We start from the raw sequence: 12202 nt of genomic DNA, 5'->3' as shown, positions 1-12202 counted from the left end.
ACATTCAATTCACTAAACAATGTACATTCTGTTATCTCTGCTCTTTACTTGTACGTGCAATCATGCACGAAGACATCCAAGTCCCTTGACTGCTTGTTGCCTCTCAGCAGTAGATAATCAGCTTTTTAAATGTTTCTTTCTTCCAAAATGGACAATTAAGCAGTTTTCCTGCAGTGTTCTCCTGTATTGGAACATCTCAATTTGGAGAAGAAATGACTGGGATTGCACTCGGTTTTAACAGATGATTGGAAATCATGTGATTGCGGTGTGTGGTGCTGGAAGGATAGATGGTGTTGTCTTTGGAGTTTCAGTTTTTAGGAGCATGATTTTAGGAATCTGTTTGATACATATTCACCAGTCTTGTACAGTTCTTGTGGATATGGGGTTAATTTGAAGGTTGTTATGTAGAAGAGTCCAAATGAGGATTTTATTTTTTCAGAGATGAAGATCTGTTTTTTTCTGTGGGTTTGCAAAGTCTGTTAAGATAGACAGAATCACAGGCAGTTTGGTGTCTCTGAACAGCTGCCTTTAAAGATGATGTATTCTCTTTCCCAAAACCAATAGGAACAGGAGCAGACACACAAGTTCGAAACTCTACAGGAGGAGCTACAGTCCAGGAAAGAAGAGGTAGTGTGCTTGAAAAGCTCACAGGAAGACTCTAAACAGGTGAGATTATACAGGAGTAATTCTTAAATTTAGAGTGTGAGGTCTTGAACCCTGCTCCACTTACTCAGCAGAATAGCTTAGCAATCAATTGCTTTTGGACATGGAATTTCTTCCTTGACTTATTTTCTGTTTGTCTGATCCTACCAGGCAAGCAGTGCGATGGCATCGACCATCGAGTCCCTGACTTCAGAAAAGGTGGCACTAAGCCAGGCTGTGGATGAGAAAGAGAGCGCGTTAACTGTGCTACGGAACGAGTTGGAACAGGTGAAGGAAGCCCTGTCAGCGGAGAAGGACAACACTAGTCGAACGGTTGAGGGGCTGCAGAATCAGCTGAATGAAAAGGTACACGGAGCACTCGCTCTGGTCAGGACCCAGGGATCACATTGAATTTAACAACTGAATATCTTACAGTATCATTTGAGATTAATGGTCTGCTTTTGATTATGCTGCAAACGAGAATGCTCCATTCTTTAGACCTGATCTTTAACATCCTTCAGAACAGATTGATAGGACTTTGTTAGATGTCTTACCAAAAGAACACGGTCTGCAGTAACATTCCTTCTGTGTGCTATTAACGAGTCTGCCTATACTATTTGCTTAGTAGGGTGAGCTTCCAGTTGAGCCATGGTGGCACATGTGTATTCACTAATCTGCCTTTAGTCTGTTCAACCTAATGGGCTGGGTGTGACACTCGGTTACCCTGTGTAAAAGAGCTGGGTTGTTTGGGTTGTCCTTTGTGACTGGGCTGGGTTTATGGGCTGCACTATGTGACATGGGTTTTGCACATTTTCAGATTCAGTTTATTGTCATTTAGAAACCACAAATGCAATGCAGTTAAAAAATGACACAACATTCCTCCAGAATGATATCACAAAAGCATATGACAAAACAGACTACACCAGAAAATCCACATAACGTTTGGCAATCCCCAATCCAGAGTCCGGAGAGGCTGCTGCGTATTAATATCGCGCTACCGTCTTAGCGCGTTCCCCGGAAAGGAGCTCCAAATCCACCAGACAAAACAAGACCAAAAACTAAAGCTACAAGACCTGCACAAAACCACATAATTACAACATATAGTTACAACAGTGCAAGCAATAGCATAATTGATAAAAAACAGACCATGGGCACAGTAAAAATAGTCCAAAGATGTTAAAGGACTATAAGTTCAAAAGAACTTTGGTTAACATGCCAGGTTTATGTACCTGTGTTCTTTAGGAGAGCCACGAGCAAGCTCTGGAAAAGCAGCTGCTTGATGAACAGTTTGCTCTTCTGCGCGCTGCTGTCGAGGAAGCAGAGGGAATCATTCAAGATGCGCTTAACAGGTTGGAAGACCCCCTTCATGTTGGCTGCACCAGTTCTGCAGGTAAATGCAGAAAGTAAGAGGCCAATCAGAGTTTGTACTGCATGTAGCTCGGAGTTGGTTGTAAATTATAGAATGGGAAGCAGTATTGAAGCTGATATACCAGCAGCTTTGAGATTTCAATACTTTTTAAACATCAGGTAGGAGACGTGCACGTTTTGGGCAAAATCATTTCACTGTGTGTTAATGCATTGTGTTTTGCAAGTTTACTTGACAAATAGCTGGAATGACAAGGTTTTTGTGTGAGGAGAGCTTAGACATGCTGGACTTGTATCCATTAGTGTTTAGAAAAGGCAGTGGGTACATGGATATTTTGCCTTGTGACATAATTTAGAAATTGGATCTGCTTTTTAACAGTGAGAGGCATTACACCTTCCCTCTAATTTAAGACAGATGAGGCTAATTGTTTAAACTGAGGACTGAGAGTCGCAGTATCATAATATCAGCCACATAGAGATGGTCCCTTTCGAGCCACCTTGTCCATTCTGACCGTGATTCCTCTTGCTCGCACTTTCACCTTCCTGATAGACCTTGGAACTCTTTTCATGAAATACCAGTGGAAACAGAATCTTTGAATACTTCTAAGACAGAGGTAGATAGGTTGTTGGAATATTTCCTCTTCTGATTAACGTAGGTAGATCGGAATGTGGAGTTGGAATCATAATCAGATCACCCATGATCTAAGTCTTCTTTTTGTGCCTTGTGCGTTACACACCTGGGCGATCATGGTTCTCCACATCGAATGATCCCTTGCAGTGTCAATAATATCTCACACATTTAGATTTGTTAGTTCTTTCACAGTGTCCATATATTTTCTTCTTTGCTTTCCTCTTCCACGTTTCCCAGGCATACAGCCTTGTTATGTAAGGCATTCCATTTCTCCCTTTCTGATGACACGGCCCAAGAAATCAAGTTTCCTCTCATTTAATGTTCTCATTAAAGATCTTTTTATATGGGCATGTTGGAGTACTGTCTCATTAGTTACCCTGTCTCTATATGATATTTTCAGCATTCTTCTGAGAAACCACATTTCTGTTGCTTCTAATTTACTTTGGAGTTCTGGTTTTATAGTCTAGGTACATTGGTTTATTAGTATCATTTGTACTGGTGTAGACTGAAAATCTTTATTTGACAGAATGAAGTGTTACAGAAAAAGTACAATGCAGGTTATAAAGTGCAAAGCCATTATGAAGTTGACTGAGGTCAAGAGTTCAAAGGTTCATTTATTATCAAAGTATACAACTCTGAAACTCTTCTTCTCCAGAAAGCCACGAAACCAAGAAAGAACAGAAAGGCAGCACGATCATCAAGCCCCAAATCACCCCTCCCCACTAAAAAAAACACTAACAGAATAGGCACATTAACTCTCCAATCCAAAAGCACAGAATATCAAAAACTTTAAGACTGGAAAAAGTCCTTAGTCCAAGTCCATATCCAAAATGCAGAAAACCTGGGTAACATTCTCCAGGCACAGTGGCAGGCTCTCCCCTCTCCAATAGTGTGGCAGAGCGATCCTCAGCAATTAAAGGTAGGCAGCTGGCACTCACCTTGATGCTTCACTCTCCCTCGTCGCTTCAATTGGTGCTCAACATCGCTCATGGCCCGTCCCGCTGCTTGCCCTCCATGAGGTTCCCACATGCTGCTTCTGCATCCTGAAATCCTCTCGGAGACTGCAGAGTCCAAATGATCTCCACATTTCCACGTTCACCTTGCGTCTACCTTACTGTGCCAAAAGATCATGTTACTCGGTGGAACTGGCTTGGGTCTGAGTGGCTGCTTGTGATTGTGTGTTTCATTATCATCACTTACACAGTTACTGAGTAAGAGCTAGGAAGTGGAATTAGTCTGAAAGTGAGATTGAGGCTACATTTAGATCTCTTACAGACTTATTAAACATTGGGGCAGGTTTTGTACCTCTTTCTGCACCTAATTCAGGTGTTCACAGAAAAATGGACTACACAGAAAGCAGAGTCCAATTATGTTCTTTGCCCTTTAGACATTGTGCGTCGCTCCTTACCATTATGAAAAACTTGAGGTTTTTATTTGTATTGCAAGGAGCAAATTTTAATGAGATACAGCGCAGAATAGGCCATTCTGGCTCTTTGAGCCACGCTGCCCAGTAGTCCCTGATTTAATCCTAGCCCAGTCAGTGGTTAATTTTCAATGACCAATTAATCTACCAACTGGCATGTCTTTGGACTGTGGGAGGAAACTGGAGCACCCAGAGGTCACGGGGAGAACGTACAAACTGCTTACAGGTAGTGGTGGGAATTGAACTCAGGTCATCTGTACTGTTAAGCAGTGTGCTAACCACTACGTGACCATGCAGTCTCCAATCCTACAGGGAACTAATGTGAATGCCACCTATAGTGGCACTGATAGGAGTTAGACTGCTGGGACAGTGGCACTGTATGTTCCTACTTAGAGACGCACGTGATGTCTCTCCTCAGGAAATTGGTGATGCATGCAGAGGAACACCCAGTTGAAATGGTTGTAGACAGAGGCCTGCAGCAGACTGGCTAGGCAGATCAACAAAAGAACCTGTGAATTCAATTCCTGATTACCAGTTTGATAAAAGCTGATAGTCATTCAAGTTATTGAATCAAAACACCATAGAACAGTGGGCTTTAAGCCAGATTTTGCAGGCATGTTGTGCAACGGTAGGACGTAAACCTTAATTGCGTGCTGCTACCTTTAACTGGATTGTTTTTGGGAGATTAAAATACTTGGTCTGGGAAAGGTCAGAGAGCACTTTAAGGGATCAATTTGTGCTTCTGCGTTTATATCTTGGGAGTTGGGTTGAGGGTGGGGTTATGACCATGAATGATTACACTATTGAGATAATTTTGGAACATCTGCTCTGATGTAAATGAGCTTTTGCGCAAATGAAAGCTTGTCTTGCATAATTTAGCATTTTTGCTTGTGATGAGGGGCTTAGAGATATAGTCCCATTCTTCATACCCAAAGAAAAGCCTCTTTTTGATGCTGTGCTTGTTGTACTGAAGTGGCTTTATGTAAATAAGTGAAAGAAATATCAACTATCATTGATCCTCTTGCAGATTATCTCATCACAAGAGCTCAGGTTACACTGGATACCTTAAACAGACTACAGAATGGGCATGCAAAGTACCTAGCTGACAAATCAGGTGAGATCTGGAACTCCGTTCGAAGTTCAAAGTAAATGTTATTATCAAAGTACATATATGGCACCATACACAACCCTGAGATTTATTTTCTTGTGGGCGTACTCAATAAATCTATAGAATAATAACCATAACAGAATCAATGAAAGACTGCTCACCTAGGGCTTTCAACCAGAGTCCAGAAGTCCACAAGCTGTGAAAATACAAAAGAAGAAATAACAAATAAGCAGTAAGTATTGAGAATATGTGATGAAGATTCCTTGAAAGTGGTTATGGGCGCAATGATGGGACGAGTGAAGTTATCCCCTTTGGTCAAGAGCCTGATAGCTACTTGGTTTGCAGTGTAAGTGAGACTTTGTTCAGACATTTTATGATCACATTCCCCTGGCTCATGTAGGTTCATTTTGGGTTCCAATAATATCCTTGGGATGTATTTAAGTTTACCCACTGCAGAACCCATTCAGTCATCATAGGCAGGGTTGGTTTTAGAACTGTGACCAAGTTTTGATTTGGAGAAATTTGCATGCATAATGAGGGAAAATCTGCATTGATGTCAGTGTACTAGTGTTGTTCATTGTCCTATTGCTTTGAACGTTTGTTCTGTTTCGACATCCAAAAGCTCAGTGCTCAGTTAATCAGTTTGATTATGGGAAGAGGAGCTTTTGGAGTAGCTAGAAAGCCGGGGCCATAAGTTCACTGGAGGCTGGGGCTGCTGCTGTTAGAATGCCAAGCTGCCCCCACGTGGACCGGTCTGAAGCTGCTTTGGGAATTAGCAACCTAATGTCTTCCATTCAAGGTCCGACGGACCTGTGCTGCTCACATTGACAGCTGGCCGTGCATTGGTCGTGGTGCTAAAAGTTACCATGGTCCATTACGACTAGATTTTCACCTCCTCCATAGGAGCAACTAGTCACATGATTGGAATCGGGTAATCTGCAGCCTGTGAATATTTAAAGCAAGAGTTATAGTATATCAGCTCCCCAGTGGGCATACCAATTCAACATGAACAGGGGGTGCGTTTTCTTGCAGTGGATAGGTCAGGAAAAGCCTACTTCAGGGGCAGACTTGCATTTGCCCTAGTGTTTTTTTTATATATATTGGTATGCCATCACAGTACAGCACAGAGGAGTGCTGCACTGTCAGGGTACCATTCCCCATTTGAAATGCAGGCCACAATGGGTGTCCTTAATGGCAAGCAACTGGCTAATAGGTTCTATAACAATCAACACAGAGGAAGGACATGTATTCAATCAATGTATAGTTGATCACTAAATTGACTAGTGCTGTGTCTGGTTTTCATGTGAAATCCGAGTGCTGTTGGAAACACAGCTACCAATCAGGATCAGATAATCTGTTTTGGTGTTAATTGAAGGATAAATGTCAGCCTGTGCAGATAGGGAGAGTTCCTCAATGATTTAATGCTCTGGCCTTCTGAATCCATTTGAGGGAATGCGGGCTCTTGGTTAATTGAAAAATAGCATCTCTGACAGTCTAGGGTTCCCTCAGTACCACAGAGGAGCATCATACCACCAGGAAAGACAGGATGGTGAACAGGCTGTTCAACTGAACATGACTGCATGGTGTTCTAACATAAATCCACCTTTCTACACCACCACCATTTTCCTTTATTCTCTTTGGTCTCAGGCTAGAATCCACTGATGACTGAGCTTCCACATCCCTCTCTGATACAGAATTCCAAAGATCTATTTCTTTGACCATAGAATTTTTTTTCCTTTGGTTATAAATAAACAAGCCCTCAGTCTCCGACTGTGATGACAGCTCGGTATTTTCAACACCATTATCCAGTCAAAGCTTGTTGTCAGGCTCCAAGACCTGGGCCTCTGTGCTATCAGACCCTCGGCTTCCTCACTGGAAGCTCAGAATTTGTATGGATCAGAAACTTTGTCTTCTCCTCACTGACCTAAAACACAGGCACGCTTCAGGCCTGCGTGCGTAGCCACTTTCTCTATCTCTCTGCTTCTTACTGCATGGCTAAGCATAGTTTCAAACCCATCTACAAATGGTCAGTAGCATCATGGACAGTGAGGTACAGGAGTGAGTTGGGCTGGCCACTTGAGCAGTGTCATAACAACAAACTTGTGCTCCATGTCAACAAAACTAAGGAGCTGATTGTGGGGGAGTAAACATTTGCCAGTCCATGTTCAAGGATCAGTGATGGAATGAGTGATCAGCTTCAAGTTCCTGGATGTCAACATCTCGGATTTCTATTCTGGGCCCAGCAAACAGATGAAACCATGGTGATGGTGCGCCAGTCGCTCTTTTAGATGTTTCAGGAGATTCAGTGTGGCATCAAAGACTCTGACAAACATCTAATGATGTACATTTTGACTGGTAACATCACTGCCTGATATGGGAACTCCAATGCACAGAGGCATAAAAGGCTATAAAGAGTGGTGGGCTTAGCCATTTCCATCGTGGGTACAGTTCCCCGGCCAGTAAGACATCTGTGAGAGGCACTTTCTTAGGAAGGTAACATCTGTCATCAGAGACCCCCACCATCTGGACCACAGCCTCTTCTCATTACTGCTATCATGCAGGAGATACAAGAGCCTGAAGATCTACAGCTTCTTCCCCATTGTTATCAGGTTCTTGAACCTGACAAATTCTGTCTTGCACTATATTTCCCTCAAATTCCACTAATGCCATTATGTTATTTTAGTTTCTGTCATGTAAGGTGTGTATGATTTATGTTCATTTAAATTTATGTAAATTGTGTTTGTCTTCTTTGTAATGTGCTGCTACTACAAAACTCTACTTTTCATGGCACTTATCACCCAATTGTATGCCCACGACAGTAGATGTGAATTTAAATCTACACTCTTGCCTCTGAATCAGCCTCTCAACATCAGTGTGATGAAGGGAATCCCCATTTACACTTGTAAGCTCCGGAGGAGGCATGCCCGTTCAATTGACTTTTGCCGTTAGGGCTGTTGTTTCATCACTGTAGGGTATCCCGTGAACACTTTGTTAGATCAGTTTAAAACAAATACTGTTTATCATTCCTCATTGGGTTAAGGAAACCACACAAGTTTGGTTGCATCAAAGCTTGAGTAAGTGCTGTAACATTTCTTTGTTCTTTTACTACAACTCCATTGCAATCACTACTAGGCTGTTTTGTCTTCCAATTGCCTGGTAAATTGGACAGCTTCTGGGATCTTTTCGTCAAGGTTAAACGTGACCCTATTGCTAATAATTTTTATTCTCTCCCGCCATGATTGATGAATTTGGGCACTTGGAATGTCTGCACCAATTTCTGCAAAGTGTATGCCAGCATAATTAATTCTTTCAGAGATGGGGGAGTTGCAAATTCTTCATGATGCTTAAGATGTATTGATTCACATCTGGCATTACTGTTTTTTTTTGATTCTCTAAAAGATTTATTTATTTTTCAGATGCCAGCAACCTGCTGCAGTCAGTGACAGTCTTTACCCATCTGGTGAGTGACACCATTGTTCAGGGAAGTGCCACTTCCCACATGGTTCCAATGGAGCAGGCGGATAGTAAGTAACGTTTGTTGTCTGCATTTGCTAGTGTTGTTAAACCATTATTTGCGGGTGGTTGGTAATGCTCTGTCTGCAGACTGACTGCTGTGTACTGATGCTAAGTAATGCCATCACTCCGCTGTCTGCTGTGAGTGATGTCATCACTCCGCTGTCTGCCATGAGTGATGTCATCACTCCACCGTCTGCTGACAGTGAGTAATGCCATCATGTAATATGAAGGTAAGCTATCCAATAATAAAAAAGGAGAACACCGAAAGTATTTTTCGGATATAAACAGTAAAAGGGAAGTGAGTGGCTATTGGACCACTGGAAAATGAGGCTGGAAAGGTAGTAAAGGGGTTCAAAGAAAAGGCAGATGAACTTAATAAGAATTTTGCATCAATATTCACTGTGGAAGACACAAGCAGTAAGCCAGAAATTTGAGAGTCAGTGGGCAAAAGTGAGTGTAATTGCTATTACTAAGGGGAAGATGCTTGGGAAACTGAAAGGTCTTAAGGTAGATAAGTCACTTGCACCCCAGTGTTCTGAAAGAAGTAGCTGGAGGCTTTTGTAAAGGCATTTGTAATGATCTTTCAAGAATCTCTAGATTCTGGACTGGTTTCGGAGGACTGGAAAATAGCAAATGTCACTCCACTCTTTAAGAAGGGAGGGAAGCAAAAGAAAGGAATTTATCGGCTAGTTAGCCGGTCTTCATTGGTTGGGAAGGTGTTGGAGTCAATTATAAAGAATGAGGTTTCGAGGTACTTGTAGGCACATGATAAAATAGGCCAAGGTCATCACAGTTTCCACAAGGGGAAATCTTTACTGACAAATCTGTTGGAGTTCTTTGAGAAAATAACAGGTGGGATAGACAAAGGAGAGTCAATGGATGTATAATATTAGGATCTTCAGAAGGTCTTTGGCAAGGTGCCGCACATGAGGCTGCTTAACAAGATAAGAGCCCATGGTATTACAGAAAAGACTCTAATATGGATAGAAGGTTGGCTGGCTGGCAGGAGACTAAATGTGGGAATAATGGGAGCCTTTTCTGGTTGGCTGCTGGTGACTAGTGGTGTTGGGACTGTTTTTCATGTGGTATGTCAATGATATGGATAATGGAATTGATGGCTTTGTGACAAAGTTTGCAGATGACATGAAAATAGGTGGAGTGTCAGGTAGTATCGAGGAAGCGGGGGTCTGTAGAAGGGCCTAGTCAGATTGGAAGAATGGGCAAAGAAGTGGCTGATGGAATATAGTGTAGGGAAGTGTAAGGTCATGTACTTTGGTAGAAAGTTAAGAGAACATTTTTTTAAAAAAAATCAGAGGTGCAAAGAGACTAGGGAGTCCACATACAGGTCTCCCAAGACTCTCCAGTCTTTATGTTTTTATGAAGCATTAGTGACTATTTGCTGGTTGGAGATAAAATAAACATAGCTATGAACTACTTTAATAATCACTTTTCCTGGTTAACAATTACTGCAATTAGTAGCTTGTAACCTCCCTTTTGGAGATGAGCTTTCGAACCTTCTGTATGACCTGGCATTTTTGAGGTGTGAACTGAAGTCTCGAAGGTGTGCAACAATTGCGTCGTGGTGTGTACGGGCTGAATTGAGGCTGTGAGGCCAGGCCCGAGAGCAGGGAGTGAGCTAATGTTTGTCCCTTGCTGGAGCGGACATAGGCAATTGGATGCTGTAGAACCAAGGTGAGGCAGAGGAAAGACTCAAGGTTTGATTGATTTAAGCACCGGGCTGAATTGATAATGTTGGGTACGGGACGAATCGAGATGCTGGGGCCTGGATCCAAGAGTGAGGAATGACCTGAGATTTGGAAGATTTAAGCACTGGGCCAGATCAGGGTGTCAGGGCCGGGCCCGTTCAGCTTACTGCTCCGTGAAGTTTACTCAGCTCTGTGCTGAACTGAGGCTGTGGCCTGCAACTAACGGGCTCAATTTTATTGTTTGCCCAATTTGGCTTTCTTTCTGCATGTTGGGTGTTTGATGGTCTTTTTTTTAATAGGTTCTATTGGATTTAGTTGATCTCAATGTTGTGTATAGTGTACATACTTTGATAATAAATATCCTTTGAACTTGTAGGATTCCCTGAAGATTGACTTGCAGGTTGAGTTAGTGGTAAGGAAGACAATTGCAATGTTAGCAATCATTTCGAGAAGACTAGAATATAGAATCAAGGATGTAATGCTGAGGCTCTATAACTCATTGATCAGACCATAGTTGGAGTATTGTGTGCAGTTTCAGGCCACTTAGCTAAAAAAGGTATACTGGCATTGGAGTGGGGCCGGAGGAGTTTATGGGAATGAAAGGGTTAACACATGAGGAGCGTTTGGCTCTAATCCTGTACTAACTGAAGTTTAGAAGAATGAGGGTGAATCTCATTGAAACCCATTCAATATTAAAAGGACATGTTGGAGTGGATGTGGAGAGGATGTTTCCTATAGAGGAGTATAGGGCCAGATGGCACAGCCTCAGAATAGAGAAACAGAGATGAGGGATTTCTAGCTAGTGGGTAGTGAATCTGTGGAACACATTGCACAGACAGCTGTGGAGGCCAAGTCGTTGGGTATATTTAATGCAGAGCTTGATAGGTTCTTGATTAGTCATGGTATCAAAATTTACAGGAAGTAGGCAAGAGAATGGGGTCTTAAATCAGCCATGATGGAATGGCAGACATGAGTCGATGGACTGAATGGCCTGATTCTACTTCTGTGTCTGATGGTCTTCACACTTGCATACCTCTGCACTGCATGAACAACATGATGGCTACTCTTCACATTCTGTTTAATTTGCCCTCCTCTGGTGTGTCTGTCCCCTAGCTGCCTTCTCTTGCACCACTCAGCTTCCTCTCCCCTTCCCCATTCCATATTTCCTCCATACTATCTCCTTCAACCCCCAACCAACTCATCCCATCTTCCCTCTGCTTGTCTAATCCTGCTCTCTCTGCATCTCTCTTGGAATTCTTCCATAATAGGAAAAAAGGGAACAAAAAACCCTCCAATGTTTCACATTCTGCCTTTCTGTTAATTGGTTTGGACCTGTTACGAACCCCGTAACTGGGTCACTTACCAGCAAAGATAGAGACGTCCGTTGAAGTCTGATGATACTATTTTTAACAGTATTTATTAGTAAAAATACACAAAAATAATATCAATGCAAACATACAGATAATATATGTCATTAATACTAAATCTAAAAGTGCGGGTATAATAATAATCAATAAGAAATAAGCTCTATCATTGTCTAGGGGATAAATGTATTGTCCGATGGGAATATAAAAGTCACTCAGTTCATTCAGGCTGCAGCCTTTGGTTGGAGAGAGATTTTTGAGAAACTTGCCGGCTTTCCTTTTATGATTTCGATCCGTCGGGAGTCCCATTGGTGTGGCCGTTCACTTGTGGCCTCTCCTTTAGCTAAAGCCGTTTTTTCCGTGGTGAGGCCGCCAATCCCAGGCAAGGGAAGGACGCACACGAGCCCCCCACCGGCTGTCGCTATTAAATGCTGTCACGGGATTTCT

At 42.4% G+C, this 12202-nt stretch overlaps 1 protein-coding gene across 2 annotated transcripts in view; it reads left to right on the top strand.

The window, feature by feature from the left end:
* Positions 1–12202, top strand: part of hip1 (huntingtin interacting protein 1) — a 344258-nt gene that overhangs the window by 303845 nt on the left and 28211 nt on the right. For both annotated transcript variants that reach the window (XM_073053676.1, XM_073053677.1), the window contains exons 17-21: positions 565–666; positions 814–1008; positions 1885–2032; positions 5089–5175; positions 8586–8693. In XM_073053676.1, coding sequence (XP_072909777.1) covers positions 565–666; positions 814–1008; positions 1885–2032; positions 5089–5175; positions 8586–8693 — 640 coding nt within the window. The remainder of the gene's footprint in view (positions 1–564; positions 667–813; positions 1009–1884; positions 2033–5088; positions 5176–8585; positions 8694–12202) is intronic.

Source organism: Hemitrygon akajei, chromosome 8 (assembly GCF_048418815.1).
Source record: "Hemitrygon akajei chromosome 8, sHemAka1.3, whole genome shotgun sequence".
Classification (NCBI taxonomy): domain Eukaryota; kingdom Metazoa; phylum Chordata; class Chondrichthyes; order Myliobatiformes; family Dasyatidae; genus Hemitrygon; species Hemitrygon akajei.
The sequence above is the reverse complement of the archived record's forward strand: the minus strand, read 5'-3'. Positions and strand labels throughout refer to the sequence as shown.